The sequence below is a fragment of the Choloepus didactylus genome, chromosome 11 (genome assembly GCF_015220235.1).
Source record: "Choloepus didactylus isolate mChoDid1 chromosome 11, mChoDid1.pri, whole genome shotgun sequence".
Classification (NCBI taxonomy): domain Eukaryota; kingdom Metazoa; phylum Chordata; class Mammalia; order Pilosa; family Megalonychidae; genus Choloepus; species Choloepus didactylus.
In genome coordinates, this window is record NC_051317.1 from 68,530,595 (window position 1) to 68,548,746 (window position 18,152).

Consider the following 18,152-nt stretch of genomic DNA (forward strand, 5'->3'; position numbering starts at 1 on the left):
AAGAAAAGGATCGGCTTTTCCAAGAGTTAACCATGGAGGTGATGACTGAAAAATCCCTTTAGTCTCAATGCCTTCAAACCGCCTTTTCTCTCTCCACCAGCCTGTCAGAGGATTCTGTGGAAAGTGTCTTAACTCGAATGTACCAGAGCCAAGGCCGTGAAGCCCAGCGTACCCGTGTGTTCAGCGCGGAGACGTTCCGGAAGCGGGAGAAAGGTCTCCGCGACTATACAGCCTTCCCACCCTCACCAACTCTCCCTTGTCGTACGATAGGGCCACCTCTCTCCACGGCCGCAGGCTCTGCCACCTGCGCCCGGAGAGGCTGTGGTTCCCAGGCTCCTCTCATTTTTTTTTCTTGCCTGGGGCTGCCCTAACGAGCACAGCCCGGGCACTGCCAGCTAACTCCTTTTATGGTGAGAGAATGGATTATTCGTTATTTCCCCGCCCAGGCCTGGTACCCACCCATCCAGCCAGCCACCACGACCGCTGCGCGCACCCTAGTCTGACCCAGAGGCCCGCACGCGCGCACACACACACACACCCACACACACCCACACACACACACACACACACACCTTCTCTCTCCTCAATCCTATCTGTCCCCAGCCGATACAAGGCAAAGTTCTAAAGCAGTTGCTCTCCCTTCCCAGACCCCAGAAGTTGCGACCCTCAGGTAGCAGGTGCGAGAAATAGCACAGGAGATGAGACCCTGGTTTCAGCACCGCCCCGCCGGATGCGAGTTGAGGAGCGGACGAGAGGATGCCGGGGAGAGCATGGGGACTTCCTGCGGGTGACGGCGCCTCTGTATTATCAGCGGGAGTCGCAAGTGCTGCGGCTCCGGGACGCGGCGCCCCAGCGAAGGCGGGAAAGCCGCGGGAAGCCACCCCGCTCCGCCGCTGGGAGACGGGACTCCTGAGACCTGGGGCCCCGCCCCCTACCCCTCCCGCCGTCGTCCCCGCCCCCGTCCCCGCCCCCGCCGCGCTTCCCGCCCCAGCTGCCGGCACCGAGCGCCGCGCGGCTGGGGAAAAAGGGCGCGCCCCGCCTCCTCCCAGTCCGGCCAATGGGCGCCCGGGCCGCGCGCTGTCTGTCTCCGCCCCCTTCAGGGAAACTTGAATCCGGAGAAAAGTTTTTACAGAGGATGGAAGTGCAAGAGCGGAGCTCGCAACCCTGCAGCCGGAGAGGAGGAAGATGAACGGACCCAGGTCAGCGTCCCAGTCCGAGCGGACCCCGAACCGCCCCCAGGGGGCCAGGAGCGGCCGCAGAGGCAGCCACCAGTTCCAGTAGCCACCCGTGCTGCCCGTGGCTGGGGAGGAGGGCGGCCAGGGAGGAGGCTCGACGCCACCTGCGCGCGAGAACGCACACCTGAGCGCTGCCCGCCCGCGACAGGGACCTGCGGGCTCTGCAAACCTGCGATTCGTTTTTGAAGGAAGAAAAATAAACAAGAAACCCAAGGCCAGCCTTCACTGACCCACACCACTGCCCCCTCTGGTTCTCCACGTTTTTGAAAGCTGGCCGCTCTGATCCCAGTTCCGGAAAATTGGCAGCCACTGAGTCTCGGCTCTAAGAAGGCAAAGGCTTGTCAAACTGCTGACTGAGCGGGGCAAGACCGAGGGGCAGGTTGAAGGCTTGTTCAGGGCACCCGAGGGATTACCCTGGGGACCTACGGGGCTGCCACCGCCGTCACAGGTGAGAGATGGGGCTGGGGGCACTGGACAGAGAACGCGGGGGGGGGGGGGCGGGGAGACAGCGCACCTTCCAACTGGTCTTCCATTACTTGTTTTCAATGAAGAATTTAATTGACTCAGGTTCTGTCGGGAATAACAATAGTGAGCTACTTTTCCCTGGAGAAGGGTCATGTTCATCTTGGCAGTGGAGTGAGTTGGGTTGGGGGGAGGAAGAGGAGGAGGAGGCAAAAACAGCATCATCTTATAAATATTAATAGAGGTAGAGTGGTGATGCTGGAAGGACGTATCAGGAGCTTGGAGATTTGGGTCACCCCAATTGGTAAGTGGCGTCAATCTACAATGTAGACTCCAGTGGCTTCCCACGTCTCATTGGCATTTTGTTTCTTGGACGCAGATCTAACACCTTGCAAGTGCTCACGCGGCCTTCGTCTCTCTTCTACCACCCCCAGACCCGACCTGGAGCCTGAAGGCTTTGCACGGCCGGCTGCTACCACCATGTCCAGCCCCGGAGCCAATGCGTCTGCCTCCTTATTCCCCGAACGGCTGAACAGCCCGGTGACCATCCCGGCGGTGATGTTCATCTTCGGGGTGGTGGGCAACCTGGTGGCCATCGTGGTGCTGTGCAAATCGCGCAAAGAGCAGAAGGAGACGACCTTCTACACGCTGGTATGCGGGCTGGCCGTCACCGACCTGTTGGGCACTTTGCTGGTGAGCCCGGTGACCATCGCCACGTACATGAAGGGCCAGTGGCCCGGGGGTGAGGCGCTATGTGAGTACAGCACCTTCATCCTGCTCTTCTTCGGCCTGTCGGGCCTCAGCATCATCTGCGCCATGAGCATCGAGCGCTACCTGGCCATCAACCACGCCTACTTCTACAGCCACTACGTGGACAAGCGGCTGGCCGGCCTCACCCTCTTCGCCGTCTATGCGTCCAACGTGCTCTTCTGCGCGCTGCCCAACATGGGCCTCGGCAGCTCGCGGCTGCAGTACCCGGACACATGGTGCTTCATCGACTGGACCACCAACGTGACGGCGCACGCCGCCTTCTCCTACATGTACGCGGGCTTCAGCTCCTTCCTCATCCTCGCCACGGTACTCTGCAACGTGCTCGTGTGCGGCGCTCTGCTCCGCATGCACCGCCAGTTCATGCGCCGCACGTCGCTGGGCACGGAGCAGAACCACGCGGCCGCCGCCGCCGCAGCCGTGGCCTCCTCAGCCTGGCGGGGCAACCCCGCCTCAGTCTCCCCCGCCCTACCGCGCCTCAGCGACTTTCGCCGCCGCCGGAGCTTCCGCCGCATCGCGGGAGCAGAGATCCAGATGGTCATCTTACTCATCGCCACCTCCCTGGTGGTGCTCATCTGCTCCATCCCCCTGGTGGTGAGTGACGGGGGCTGGGACCCTACTCGACCCTTTACGCGCATCCACATCCCTCCCCGGGATCCAGCTCGCTCCTTCAGCCTTCTGATGCCTTGGTGGTGAACTTGTCTCCTCCCGGTCGGGGCTGGGATCCCCACACCCGGCCTCTCAGAGCGTTCCCAACCCCCTTTCCCCCCTGTCCGTACCGAGATTTAGCAGGTGCTTTCCCCCACATCCCAGAGGTTCTTTCTCCGGAAGCCAGGTTTCCTTTCTCAACCCGGCCAGCCCCAGCCCCTGCCTCTTGCTGCCTGACATGAGTCTTGAACCTTCTGGGAAACATCCCACCCCTCCTTCTTTCGGATATGGAGGGGAAACCGTTGTAGTGTCACAGACCCGTCCTCCCCGCTGTGAACGAGAAAGCCTGAAATGTCAGAGGTAGCGATCTCTTTGTTGTGCACCGTTCCTCACGAGAGTGGGATTTTGGGTGTTTTGACTTATGTAGAGTGTTAGAATTTTAGAGCTAGAAGAGCTTTTAGATGCCTTTTAGTCGAGTCTAACTCCCTGACTTTACAGAGGGAATTGAGAGAGGTCCGGAAAAAGATAAGGGACTGGTTTAAATTAATGCAGCAGAAGCTACAGTGTAAAGCTAGGTTCCCTGCTCTTTACTTCTCCGTGCACATGTGGGTCCCAGTTCCTACACAGGGTACACCCAGACTCAGACTCTTCCATTCTCTCTGGGAGACAGAAACACAAGGTTTCTCAGGGGGCTTTTATGAACAGGTTGGTGGACTCTTGGATATTGAATTTGAATTCTCAAATACTCTAAGGGGTTCAGTGCCATTATGGAGAAACTGAGGTTTAGACTCGATCTGGTTTATTGCCAGTCATACAGCTTGTGAGTGATACCTTAGGTCCCTCTGACTTCCAAACCTGCCCATGTGATGTTACATCATGAATCTGTCCTACAGCTCTTCCAGTTTTGGCCTTTGTTTGATTTGAAGTGCACTTCATTTTTAGGACACCACCTTCTTGAAAGTTGCCTTTGGATTTTTTTTTTAATTATCAGCAAAAAGATTCAAAACCTACCTGGTTCTCTACTTTGCCTGTCTTTAGAATCGAATGCCCCAGAAGCAGATCAGCAGACAAACATAATCCTTTACCCAGAGTTTCTCCTGAAAGCAGCTAGTTCTGAGTTTTCCATCTCTCAAAATACTGCATTCCTGGAAATTCAACTCAGAGCAAGATGACTGCTCTTCTTTGTGCTGGTTGGGAGCCAAAAGGAAGGAAATTTAATGAGCTTTTAGTCCTTCCTTTCCTTTATTAATACTGGCCAGGGATCTTTATTATTTAAAAAAGAAAAAAAAAAAAAAAAAAAAAAAAAAAAAAAAAAAAAACAAGCCACTTTATCTCTGATAAAAGTGACTGTAAATGGAAGGAACTTAGAGGTGGCTGAGAGCCGGCATACAGTAGCTTCTTGCCAATTTGTATAAACAGAAGTAAATACAATTGAACAGAAGAGCCTTTAAAACCATTCCAGGACCCAGGGTAATTTACGGAGTTAGTTACACTTGAGTCACATAGATATATTTTACTGTCTGAAATGGCAACTCAGAATAAAGTAAGATTTTGGAAGAAATACCACAGCTCCTGATGGGGCCCCAGTTCTCCAGGCTCTGCCTTATGTTTTACAGAACAGTAAATGACAATGTGAATGGTTGTTATTTACAGAACATCCACTTTAAGGAACTGAGGAATTAAAGCCAAAAGGGTAGCAACATGCACATACTTAAATGTGTTTTGGTTGGAGGTGAGCAAGTGGAGCTATTGATCACTGGTCAGTCACAGATGAAGTGTTTTCTTCCAGCATCTGGAGAGGTGTAAGAACTTTTAACTCATCTTATGGGCTGAAATGGTACACCTGGCCCTAATTTATAAGGCCATTTATCACAAAGCCTTTGAAATTATTTGGGGGGCTAGAAGCAAGAAATTATAGAAGCTATATTTATGGCTTGCAAATTAACCACATTCTAACTAACAAAAAAAATACCATCCACTCTGTATAAACACATGTAATGGGTACTAAGGAATTCCATCCTGAAAATTGAAACTGCCTCAGCTAAGAAGTAATCTCATTAGTCAAGCAATCTCATTCCTTTGTAAGAAATAAGTAGCTATACAAGTGATAGTGGCTTCAGTTTTTAGCCTTTAGTTGGAGTTACTAATAATCTAATTTCAAAGTCAGTTTAATTGTAATTAGTGATAAATGTGGGGGTCATTATACTATCAACCTAGTCACAATTCAGCAATCAAAGAATCAAAAGGAAAACTTACAACCATAGTCTTCCTTGGCTTAGTCTTATAGTTTTCATGTTGTTTTCCATGTTTCTCATATTCACATTGTAATTTAAGATTAACGCTCTGAACCCTCTGGCATTTAAGCAGTTGGACCTATCTTCAGTTTCAAGGAAACTAATGAAGCATGTAATTTAACTTTTATCAAATCAAGTTGGTGGTTAATTCCATTAGAGGAAAATCGAACCCTTTAAATTATTTAAAATGCTTTAGAAAGCCTAATAGAGCAAATATAGTTTACTTGGATTTCCAGATAGCTTGACACAGTATGTAAGGAAAAATGGAAAAAACAAGCAGCTACTGAAAAGAAGCCAGTTTTGGTTTAAAGTCCTTGGGCACCAGGAAAGAAAAAGCTACTGTGGCCTTTGGAGGAAGGTTGATATTGAGTTTAGTATCAAAAGTAAATTTTAATTTGCTATCCAAAATATACATGTCTCATAAATAGAACTAATCTCAGAATGTGAATTTTAGAAATGTTGGGAAATTAGCTGTGGATATAAGGAACTGTGCTGACCCTGCAAAATTCTCTGAAGAGGGTCATAATCAATAAACAAAGGAGGTGTAAGTAGATTCTGCAAGGAACATCGCATGACAGGATTTATGTGGAGGTGGTTCTTGCCATTTTGCCCATTCTTCTGTTTATAACCAGTCTTGAGTTTTTTTAAATCCTGGAGAAGCTGAAGAAATGAAAGTCTACACTTAATATAAATAAAAGGGATTGCGTGCTTTAGAAAGATGTAAGCAAGACAGCTTTACAGCCTGTGTTAAAAAGATGTAACTAGATCAATTTCTGGTGCCTAATTTTGCAGTTGCGAATGTTAAGATAACAATTATAATCAAATCTTTTGCCTCAGAGCTAAACAGTTGCACTGTAGAAGTTGGAATGGCGTTTTCTCCTATGCCTCAGGGCTAAACAGTGACAATGTAGAATTTGGAAAGGCATTTTCTCTCATGCACAGGATGTAATTGTTGAGTGTTCTTTTCTTTCTTCTTACTCTAAAGTAACAAATATTCTTCTGTAAGGGGCAGAATGGCCAATTTGATTCATCTGCCTTGGTCAGGTAAAACATATCCTTAGGAAAATAACTTCCTGTGAGTGTTTATTTGGTTGCTTACTATAAACTAGTTGTTGCTATAAAGCTTTCACCACCATTTAATCAGCAGAAGTTTATAAGCACAGATGAAAACTGTGTAAATAAATACTCTCTTGTTTATAGTGGGCAGACTGAAAGTAGAGTCATTAAAACACGATTGATGGGAATTCAGATGAGCAAAAATCAGACTGATGGGTACAAGAGAGATGCCACAAGTCTGGATACTATTACAACAGAACCTGAGTACCTGAGTATTTGATTTTTGCTAAAATTCAAAATTAGCAATTCCTAAAAGCAATTTTTTAGTCATAGCATGAAATTGCAGACCTAGTAGTAGTACCTTGAAGACTGCAGAGTAACACATGAAAGTAAGGCATTTCCACATCGAGCCTCCCATTTGATTTTTAAAGAAGCCCTAGTAAGAAAGTAGGGTTAGCTGGTTTTTAACTCTCTCTGCACCTCAATTTCCTCAGCTGCAGATGACGAATTTATATCATTCTGTGATTACTGAGTGACTGTGGACAAGTCAGTCTGATGCTCTTTTCACACTGCTTTGCTGACCTGTCAAGCCTTGGTTTTATTGAATATCTACTAACAAGACTTTTTTTCCAGACCTGAAGTGATTTTTTTTAGTTGCCTATCAGAATGTTGAGAATTAGAGCTAAAAAAACATACTTCAGAAATAAATTTCCAGTGTTGGTGACTCTATAGAGATATACATAAGTTGCCTGCAATAAATGACCAATTAGTGATCCAGAGGGAAAAAGAGCCAAGCTCTCTTACACTGCCACTCAATCAAGATCTATTTCCATTAATAAATCTTTTACTTAAAGATTTTTTTGTCATTAAAAAAGTAGTAAGAACTTTTAGTAACAGCTGTGTCAGTTTTGGACTTTTCACAAGGCGGTTAGATAACTGAGCACACACAGCTCATTCCTTTTATGTGCTTGGAACAGAACAAGTAGCACGCACAAATCCAGTTCCAGGATCTCGTTGTTTATTGGAAAGCATTACTACTTTGACAGTCAATTACTAAATTGGTCTAATCAGGATTTCAACATTCTTTTACAATTGGACATTCTCTGCCAGTAGGTTTTTCTTAAGCAGGAAGTGCTTGTTTTTGATACCAGGTCATTAACCATACCCCCAAAGCTGCCTCTGAACTATGTTTTTCAAATTGTTGATATATTCCAAAGACGACAAGCTTTCATGTATGGGTTACAAAAATGTTAATGACAGCCAGCATGTATGTTATATACGGGGCACTGTATGAAATGGTTTCATAATTAGACATAAATTATAAGGAGCAGAGCCATGATTTTAACAGAGGTTTGTTTGATTCCAAAGCTTGGGTGCTTACCTCTGCAATATATTACCTTCCCTTAAATCTTTCCTGTCACCAAGCCTTTTTAATTTATCATATTTTCTCCAAGTTATCATCCAGTGCTGTGCCTTTTATGCTCCTGAACACTAATCTCTTCTCAACCTCGAGATTTTAAAAATACTATAATGTATATTAATATTAATGATAAGCCAAATGCACAAATCTGCAGCTCCTAAGAAATAGTCTAGCTTTTAAAAATGGAAAAGAGTATTTATGTTGTTTTATTTGGTGAATTCTTTGAAGGTATTCATTTCCATCTGACTCAGAGACTCTATTTTTTCAACAGCACACCCTTCCAACATGAAAACTGCCTGAACATGTTTATTCTTTGTAACATACAGAGTCTGTTGAACAAATATTCCAGAAAAATACTTTCACCTACCCAGATGACGTTCAAATACTGCTGTGGATATTCCATCCTAATCTGGGTTTTCTCCTTTTGGGAAGAGCAAATCAAGTAGCCTTTAAAGTGAAGCAGAAGTTATTTTTTTGTTAAACATTATGAAGTGCATAGAGTTTGGGGAAGTTTTGTTTTGTTCTGTTTTGTTTGCCTTTTTTTCTTTTTCTACATGAAGTAAATCTCCATTGAAAATATGCTGCAAAGGAAAACTCATTAATATTGATTCTTTTCAAATAATTTGACCAGCTTTTGAGAATGTTTTTACCTGAATTTGGAATTTTGCTTTGTATATTTATCCTTTTGCTACCCTGTGAACTCTCCTTTACTAAAACAGCATTAAATGAGATTCAGTGGATTGTACTAGTTGTAACATTTCCACCCTTGAAACTCTCAAATAGAGCGTACTTTAAATACAGCTTCGGTTTGTACCCGTCTATAATCAACAAGTCAAGATAAATTCCTGCTATGGATAAAGTGAAGCATAGGAATGATTCTTTCTTTGCCTCTCACCACCTTTGACATGAAAACCCCAATATTAATGTTTTTACAAACACTCCAACTTTCCTAAAAGGGCACAGAAATTTAAAAATAAAAATGCTAACTCCTAATACATTCCTTTAAATAGCTACAAATTTTCATTCCTTTTATATCCATTTAAACCATTCAGGTTTTTCCTCCTTTCAGTAGTAATCATGTTTCCTATGAGGTTGTAGTGGAAGAACCAACCAGCAACAAAACAATTCAATGTTAAAGTCTCAGGAATGCAAAATTCAGACTTAACCAAGATTCTGCCCTGAAAGATTGTCTTGGAGATGGCTGTGCAAAACGCTCCTTGGGGAGGGTCTGTGGTACCAAAAACTCCCAAGTGGAGCAACACTGCCACCTTCAGGCTTGAAGTCGCAAGTTTGAACCCAGACAAACCCTGCCATAGGTTTCTTCTGAAGACTGCTTTGTGCACAGGACCTGATACTAATCGAGTTAAATGCATTATTTCTTTTATCCGTAGGAGCACAATATATAAGGCAAATAAAATATAGATGTCATGCTTTTTATCAACAATCCAATTGCCGAGAAATAACTCTTAAACAGTAAGCCAACCTGATAGAATAGAAAATGCAATGTGGGGGTCGTTCGGATGATTTGCTCAAAACCGCTGGCGTCCTCTGAGAAAAGACCCATAGATAAGCGGTAACCGCTCAGTGCCCACACCCAGTTAGTTGAGGGATGCAACGTTAAGATTATGGTAGGGAGACATTTTGTTTAACCGGTTTTTGTAAAAGTAAAAAATCAGTCTTGCTTTGTCTTGATATTATACTTATCCCAGCATATTTTCTAAAGTTATTATAAGAGAAGACATGCTATGCTGCATATAATATATATGCTGATCATTCTAGTTCATTCTTTAACCGTCTTCCAGAGATCAAAGTTTTAATTTCATGTTAGTTATACCCATCTGACCATTTTTTTCTATACCATTTAGAGGTCCATAATCTCCTACCCAAAACATTTAGAGCCAAATGTGTTTTGGAATTCAGAATTTCTTGGGTTTTAGAAAAATAATTTAGAAATATACTGTATGAGATGTAATATCCTCATTAGGATTGGGACCATATCCTTTGAGAAAAATATAGGAATACTCAACTAAGTAGAATAAAGAAAGACTCTAAATAGCCTCGCTCTCTGTCCACTTCAGGTTTTGCTCCCAAAATAAGTTTAGGTCAGGTTTTACAGCCAAAGGCATTCTAAAAATAAAACAAAATAAATGAATAACAAATGAGCAACAACAACCAAAATTTGCTAATAAAAGATTGTGGAACCTGTAGGTCTAAATTAAATTCTGAATTCCAATTAGGGAAGAACTAGAAATACAGATTTCTATCTCATTGGTCCATCATCATCCAGGAATAAGTTTCACAGAAGTTAAACTTTGCAGATTAGTGAAATGTATTTCTTTAAACACTCTAAACTTTCTTCTTTTATCTAAATTATTGTAAATATTTATAAAATATCCATTACACATCACTGAATTTTAAAAGACAGAATACAAAATAAAATTTAACCCCTTCCTGGTGATTCCTGCACCATGAATATTGTTATGCTGTGTGCCGAGTCAGTCAGGTCCCACATGTTATTAAAGTTGGGGGCATTTGCTTTGAGTTAGATGACTCCAGCTATACTTTTGTGAGTTCTTCTTTCTTCTTTTTATGTTTCTTTATATATATGTGTGTGTTTGTGTGTGTGTGTGTGTGTGTGTGTGTATCTCCCTTGGCTATGAGACTTTCCTCTTACTTCTTCCTAACATAAAATAATTAATAATGGAACAAAGATACATGGCAAGTATCTTAAAATCACTACTTTTTATAGGAATTACAGTTGAGGTTTTAATATAAGCTATCCTGCTGGAATTAGAAGTAAGAGCTAGGAAAAACAATCTTTGAGTAAATATGAGAGTGCATCTCCAACAAGTGCTTTTTCAATAGTAATAAAATGAGTCTCCTCTGGTTTACACAAATTCATGCTCATTTCACTGAATCATTTTAAGTTCCCAGAAGTTGGCATATCTTTTAATTTTTTCATGGCTTTGCACATGGGGTTACCTCTATCTGAAATGTTTTTGTCCTTCCTTCTAAATTTAGCAAACTCCCACTCATCTGTCAAAACTCAATGCAAGCTTCATTCCCTCCAGGAAGCATCTCCTGACTCCCTCCTACAGGAATGGCTGATCTACTTACTGGCCTTCCAGGCTATATGTTACTCTGTTACTTCAAGGAGTTTTACGATATCCTATGCAACTTTTTGTCCCCATAATCTATCACAACACCTAACATATAGTAAGTGCTTATTGTTAAATAATTAAATGCATGAAAGAATGTGAGTAAATAGATGATTATATTAAGAGCAAATTTTTTAATTTCCCAAATAAGACTTCAAAATAGCAAATAGGTTGGGGTTTTTTTATTGTTTTTGGTGGGGTTTTTGTTTTGTTTTTGTTTTGTTTGTTTCTTGTTGTTGTTTGCATTTGCTTCATTTGTTCTTGCATTTGCTTCATTTTTGTGGGCCTGGCATGTGGTAGGCTCTAAAACATGGTTTTTTCCCTAAATAGCTCATATACTGCACTGGAATGTGTCCTCACTACTGCTCTGTCCAGAGGGCTCTTTTAGCTCTTGACTATTGGCTCAAATACTACACAAGCCCAAAGGAAGGAATGATTCTGATTGCAGTTTCAGGATGGATTTACTGAGTGGCATTTGAGCTCAGACTTTAAAAATGAGCAAAAGCATCAGGGAGCCATTGAAGAATTAGCTGCTGAGTAGCATAATCAGATCTGTGTTTTAGAAATAACCTGATAGCCATTTGGAGGATGGATTGGATTATTGCCTGATACAGTAGTCCAAGTGAAAATGCAGTGAGAGGGAATGGATTGGAAAAGGCTTTTGGTTGAAGGAAGAATTGGTTACACTAGATGATTATAATAACTGGGAAAAGACACTTGCATTTTAGAGAAAATAAAAAATTATTTTCTGGTCATTTTCAATGATAGGAGATTTAGATGTTGTTTTAAAAGTTTCCAATATATTCTTTCTGGACTCCTGGGGAAAAAAAAAAGAAATCTCTGGTCTTTTCTTTGATGATTAGATGGTTAGCTGACTTCAAAGGGGTGTTTCATTTAAAACTTACACAGTGGCAGATGGAATAAGGGGAAACAATGGCTATTGGGAAAAAGATACTTCATCCAAATTACAAAACCTTTTAAGTACTTATGAAGTTGAATGACTGCTTCTCAAAGGGACTTTATGCATATGTTACCTATACTCACATTGCTTTTTTTGGGATGCCACCTTTGATCTAGAGAAGATATTCCTAAGATAGTTACAAAAACATTTAAAGTTATGCTAAGTGGAAATGTTAATCTTATTACAAATCACTGGATTTCTGAGGCTTATTGTGTAGGCTACTCTTTCCTTGGTACTTATTATCATAAAAGAGGGCAGCTACCTCATGTTGCTAAGTTAGACATTCCATGTTAAGTGTTTTCCCATTTGGTTAATGCAAAAATCTAAATGTGGGCATCTCATTCTTGCAGGTGCGAGTGTTTGTCAACCAATTATATCAGCCAAGTTTGGAACGTGTTATCAGCAAAAACCCAGATCTGCAGGCCATCCGAATTGCTGCTGTGAATCCCATTCTGGATCCCTGGATCTACATCCTCCTGCGCAAGACAGTGCTCAGCAAGGCGATAGAAAAGATCAAATGCCTCTTCTGCCGCATCGGTGGGGCGCGCAGGGACCGTTCCGGACAGCATTGTTCTGACAGTCGAAGAACGTCTTCCCCTATGTCCAGCCACTCTCACTCCTTCCTCTCCCGGGAGCTGAAGGAGATCAGCAGCACATCTCAGACCCTCCTTTACCTGCCAGAACTCAGCGAAAATAGCCTGGGAGGCAGGAATTTGCTTCCAGGTGTGCCTGGCATGGGCCTGAGCCAAGGAGACACCACCTCACTGAGGACTTTGCGAATATCAGAGACCTCAGACTCTTCCCAGGGGCAGGACTCGGAGAGTGTCTTGCTGGTGGATGAGGTTGGTGGGAGCAGCAGGGCTGAGTCGGCCCCAAAGGGGAGCACCCTGCAAGTAACATTTCCCAACGAATCACTGAACTTAACAGAAAAATGTATATAGTAGGTAAGAAAAGAAATACAGCACTGTTTCTGGACCCTTATAAAATCCCGTGCAATAGACACATAAACGAAGCATTTAGTTGTGCTCAGAAGGGCTACTTTCATCCTAGGACTTGCTTTAGAGGACATCCTAGCTTTTGAGCACTTTTCAAACAAGTTGATTCACATGTGTCCCAAGGACTGAAGCACAAAGGTTGCCAACCTCTATGACAAAGGATAGCTGTCACAATATGACTGTTGGGAAGATGTACCCTCAGTTTCCCTACTGGACAGGAGGATGGCAGAGGTTTTGCTCTTTCATAACATCAAGAGCTTTATATCTGGCATTCTGCAACAGCAAAGGGTCAAGTACTAGAAGGGCTCTATCCCAATAAACCATGGGGACTACCTAATGAACATTTTAAGTGTCTCACTAAAGCATGAAAATGTGAATTTGTATTGTTGTAAATATGATTTAAGGTATTTAAAGTATTTTCTTCTCCATGAGAAGGTTTCTTGTTAATACAAAGTATGATAAAATTAAAATAACCCTCTCCTCCCAGTATAACCAGATGAAGTTACAGATGTTAGCTCTTTTCCACAAGCAAGTTCAGGCCATGTTAAAAATTTACAGTGATACCATTATCTATAAAATAGATATGAGTTTTTAAAGAGTTTAGTACTATCAAAGGATTAAAGATTATAGTCCAAAATATTAAAGTTTTTTCCAAGCTATGTATTATACATAGTGAGAAATTTTTAGTGTTGCTACATTTATTTATCCAGAAAACTGTGATTTCAAAAATGAACATGCTGGTAAATATTTTCTACTTCTGTTCCCTAACTGGTACATTTAAAAAATGTAACATAAATCAGAAAGTCTCCAATAAATAACCTGTAATTTAAGTGTAAAAATATAAAAATTAACATTCTAAGCAGCTTGTTTTCCCCTTGAAAGTGTGCATAGTTTAACTTTCCTAAAAAGTGACTTAGAATATCCTTTAAAATTTAAGTGGAAGGCAAGTTGCACCATTAAGAACTTTATTTTGAGATATGGAAGAATTGGTTAAATTAGCTTTTCATGTATGTCATAAAAGTTTAGCAACAAACAGAGTGCATAATTTGGGCACTTAAGTGTCACCTTATAACAGTTTTCTGTAATATCCAGGAATGCTATATTTGAAGGATCCTTCTCAAAGAAATACTGAGCATGTTTTTTTGCTTAAAGTGTTTTTGTGAATTGCTTGGTTGTAATTAAATTCTGAGCCTGATACTGATATGGTTTTAAGAAGCAGTTGTACCAACTGAAATTATTTTGGAGATTACAATAAATAAATACAGTCAATCTGAGTTCCATAGCCTAAGTTTTGGGAAACTTGTGTGATTTTTGTTTGTTTTGGGTAGTCTTCTGTATCCTTTTAAATTGGAATTTTTAAAAACTTTATTTTGAAATTTCAAATTTTAAGTTACAAGAATAGTACAAAGCCCTGGAGCCACAGAGTAGAAAATAATACTTAAAAATCACCATCTGGGTGCTAGGTGTGCTCATTATTACCGGAGTTGTCACCCAGATTCTGCAGTTGTAACATTTTATCACATTTGCCTTAACATTCTCTCTTTTTCATTATTATTTTTCTGAACTTTGTGAGAATAAGTTACAGATATGTTGCCCTATTACCCCCAAAGATATATATATATATAATATATGTATGTGTGTATATATATATATATATGTATATGTATACATATATATATAACAAAAACACTCTCTGCCTAACCACAGCACACCCATCAAAATCAATAAATTAACATTGATTGCATGCTACTATGGAATCCACAGTAGCCATTATTTCACCAGTTTTTCCAATAATGTATTTTATAGCAATACAAACAAAACCGAAACACACACATACAAACAAAACCTTCTGTTTTCCCCCCCTTTCCTTTCTGGGTTAGGTTCTCATCGAGAATCACAGGTTGCATTTGTTGTCACATCTTTTTAGTCTCCTTCAATCTGGAACAGGTCTTCAGTTTTTCCCTGTCTTCATGATCTTGATATTTTTGAAAAGTGCAAGGACATTATTCTGTGGAATGTTCTTCAATTTAGATATCCAGTGTTTCCTCCAGATTAGATTCAGGTTGTGCATTTTGGGCAAGGATACCACAGAAGCGACATTGTGTAGTTCTCAGAGCATCGTATCAGGAGGCATATGTTGCCAGTTTGGTGTGGGGCATTATTACTGGCGTGTCTGTTTTTAGGAACTATTAGTGGGCAGACCTAGGAAACACACACACACACATCTGGATCTGAATGGGTGTATGTGTATGCATGTGTGTGTATTGCATCACGATGAGTTCACACCAGTACCTACAATTACAATCTATTACTCTGGAATTTTTCTAGCCCTCTCACTCTTCCAATACAAGAAGTGGAGCTCTGATTATCCTCAATGTATTTATTTGATCAATTCCCTGAATGTAACCAATTTCCCAACCCAATGGGCCATCTTCTTAGGTTGCTGGCTCCAACCACATATATACTGTATCAGTCCACCCAGTGCTGCTACACTCAGTGGGAAGCATCAGATGGGTTCCCTTTGGCCTCAGGCCTCACAGTCTTGTGTGATTTTCCAATCAATTAGGTAGTACTGGGGTTCAGAACTCAGCTCCAAGTCACAACTTCCAAAGTCATTTCCTTTACTTACTGACCCAGCAAAGGGCAGTTTGCATAGCTTTCAAAGTCACCAATTTGCTTGGCTATTGAGGGAGGCAGAGTTATGCTTAACTTGCTACACGTGAAGCACCCAATAATTATTACCAAAATTAGCATAAATGTGTTGCCATTCCTGTTTGTATGTTCTCTCGATCAGTGCTTCTCAAAGTTTAGCATGCATCAGAGTCATCTGGAGAGCTTGTGAAAACATAGATTCCTGAGTCCCATCAAAGTTTCTGATTCAGTAGGTCTGGGGTATGTGCTGACATAAATGCTGATGTGATACTGCTGCCATAAATGCTGCCAGGATGAGGACACACTTCGAGTCGCCATATCCCCCAGGAGTGTTGAGCTTGTGATTTGCTATTCACAGGTTTTTAAAGATATTTTTTGTATGATGACAGAAACGCAGGACTGGCATCTTCAAAGACCTAATGGCATAGTGGTTCTCAGCTGGAAGAGGGGTGACTCAGAAAAAAGCATCTGACTCAAACATCTAAGATGGTGTAACCAATGTCTAGGAAAAAATGCTTTCAAACAATATTATACGTGTGTGTGTGCATGCACATGTGTGTTTTATGGTCACCCATGTTCATGGGGGAGAAACAAAAGTCTCATTCACAAGTTGGCACCACTAATATATAAGGCGTAATCTCATTCATTCCTTAGTTCAGTGTCACCAACCAGAACACTGATTCTGCCTTATTCTTTTTTTAATTGAAATATAATTCTGATGCCATAAAATTCAACCTTTAAAGTATACAATTCAACAGTTTTTAGTACATTCACAAAGTTCTGTAACCAATACTACTAATTCAGACATTTTCATCACTTCAAAAAGTAACCCAAAATTCCCATTAGCAGTCAATCATTATCCTGTCCCTTTTCCCATGGTAAACACTAATCTACTTTTTGTCTCTATGGATTTGCCTATTCTGGACATTTAGTATAAATGGAATCAAACAACATGTGGCCCTTTGTGTTTGGCTTCTTTCACTTAGCATAATGTTCTCAAGGTTCATCATTATTGCAGCATGAATCAGTCCTTCATTCCTTTTATGACTGAATAATACTCCATTGTGTAGATAAACCACATTTGGTTTGTCCATTCTTCAGTTGATGGACATTTAGGTGGTTTCCACCTCCTGGCTGTCATGAATAACGCTGCTATGAACATTTGTGTACAAGTTTTTGTTTGAAATATGTTTTCAATTCTCTTGGGTATAAAACTGCTGTCATATAGTAACTATGTGTTTAGTAATTCTGAGGGATTGCCAGACTGTTTTCCCAACTGGCTGCACCATTTGATATTCCCACCATCAAGGCATGAGGGTTCTGATTATCCACACCCTTGTCAACACTTGTTATTGTCCATGTTTTTTATTATAGCCATCCTAGTAGGTGTAAAATGGTTATCTCATCATAGTTTGGATTTGTATTTCTCTAATAACTAATGATGTTGAGCATCTCTTCATGTACTTATTGTCCATTTTTATACAGTCTTTGGAAAAATGTCTATTCAAATCCCTTCCCCATTTTTTGATCAAGTCTTTTTAGTTAATTACTTAATTGTGTCTTTATTTTGAGCCTGGCTTGTTCTTAAAAGAACAGCCAAAGACAAAAATTTCAGCACTGTTCAGTCATCTATTCCACGTTTACTGATAAGAGTTAACACAGATTTAGTGCAAAGATTTTGTTTTGTTTTGTCTTGATTTTTGATGTGGGAAACTTCTTCCAGGACACTGAGGGAGCTTAAATTTTCTGTGATTGTTTAACTGGCTGATATTAAATCCTGCCTGGTCCCCATAAGATAGAATAGACAGGAAGGTAATTTAATACTAACTCATAATCCTAAAGAAAACCTAACAAGCCAGATCAAGTGTGTTAGAAAAGACAGTGATATTGGAGGTGTTAGGAAGGTAGTACTTTGACCAGAGAACCATAAAGAAAAGAGTCCTTTTCCAAATCATAGCCATCACTCTCCACAAGGTTCCTGATAGAACCACAAACACAAAGGGCTATGGAAAAATAAAGGCATAGTAATTTTTATGGTTATCTATGACTTTTGGCCTCAAATATTAATGCAGAAAAACTGCATTACATGAAACATCCATCTTTCCTAATCTTGTTGTTTCAGAAGGAGTCATGAAGTCTTCCACCACTGCCCTTACCCATGCCTTCTCCCTCCACATCCAAACCTGAGTTTAAGATGTTCCATCTATAATCTAATGATCACCTCCCGGATACTCCAGGAATGAAACCAAAGAAAAAGAGACTCATAGCAAGAGAGACCATTTGACTCAATTGCTTAGTGTGGAGCTGCCCTAGGCCACAACTGGGGCTTTAGCCTCAGACCACAAGCAATGTGGGGGAAAGGAAGAGAAAGAGAGCTGGGCCTCTCCAGGCTCAAGCCCTTGTTCTTATATCAGTAAGATTACCATTACCTTACCTTTACGTTTCCAGGTAATCCACCCCATTCTCCAACATTGGAAGAGAAGAACATAAGAGAATACTACAT

The 18,152-nt window shown here is 41.5% G+C and overlaps 1 protein-coding gene across 2 annotated transcripts; it reads left to right on the forward strand.

Annotated features, from left to right (window-relative positions):
* Positions 1 to 1,100: 1,100 nt before the first annotated feature.
* On the forward strand, positions 1,101 to 14,285 carry PTGER4 (prostaglandin E receptor 4). 2 transcript variants are annotated; one of them, XM_037799308.1, is made up of 3 exons: positions 1,101 to 1,683; positions 2,077 to 3,059; positions 12,353 to 14,285. In XM_037799308.1, the coding sequence occupies exons 2-3, from the start codon at positions 2,178 to 2,180 to the stop codon at positions 12,941 to 12,943; spliced, it is 1,473 nt and encodes a 490-aa protein (XP_037655236.1). In that variant the 5' UTR covers positions 1,101 to 1,683; positions 2,077 to 2,177; the 3' UTR covers positions 12,944 to 14,285. The 2 variants fall into 2 exon arrangements, with proteins under 2 accessions (XP_037655236.1, XP_037655237.1); XM_037799309.1 differs by having other exon boundaries at positions 2,132 to 3,059.
* Positions 14,286 to 18,152: the final 3,867 nt, after the last annotated feature.

What these genes read in the sequence shown, in the direction of transcription:
- PTGER4 (XM_037799308.1), top strand. Translation starts at nt 2,178, where the DNA reads ATGTCCAGCCCCGGAGCCAATGCGTCTGCCTCCTTATTCCCCGAACGG. An exon ending in TCTGCTCCATCCCCCTGGTG is followed by an intron (nt 3,060 to 12,352) that starts GTGAGTGACGGG and finishes TCATTCTTGCAG; the next exon opens with GTGCGAGTGTTTGTCAACCA.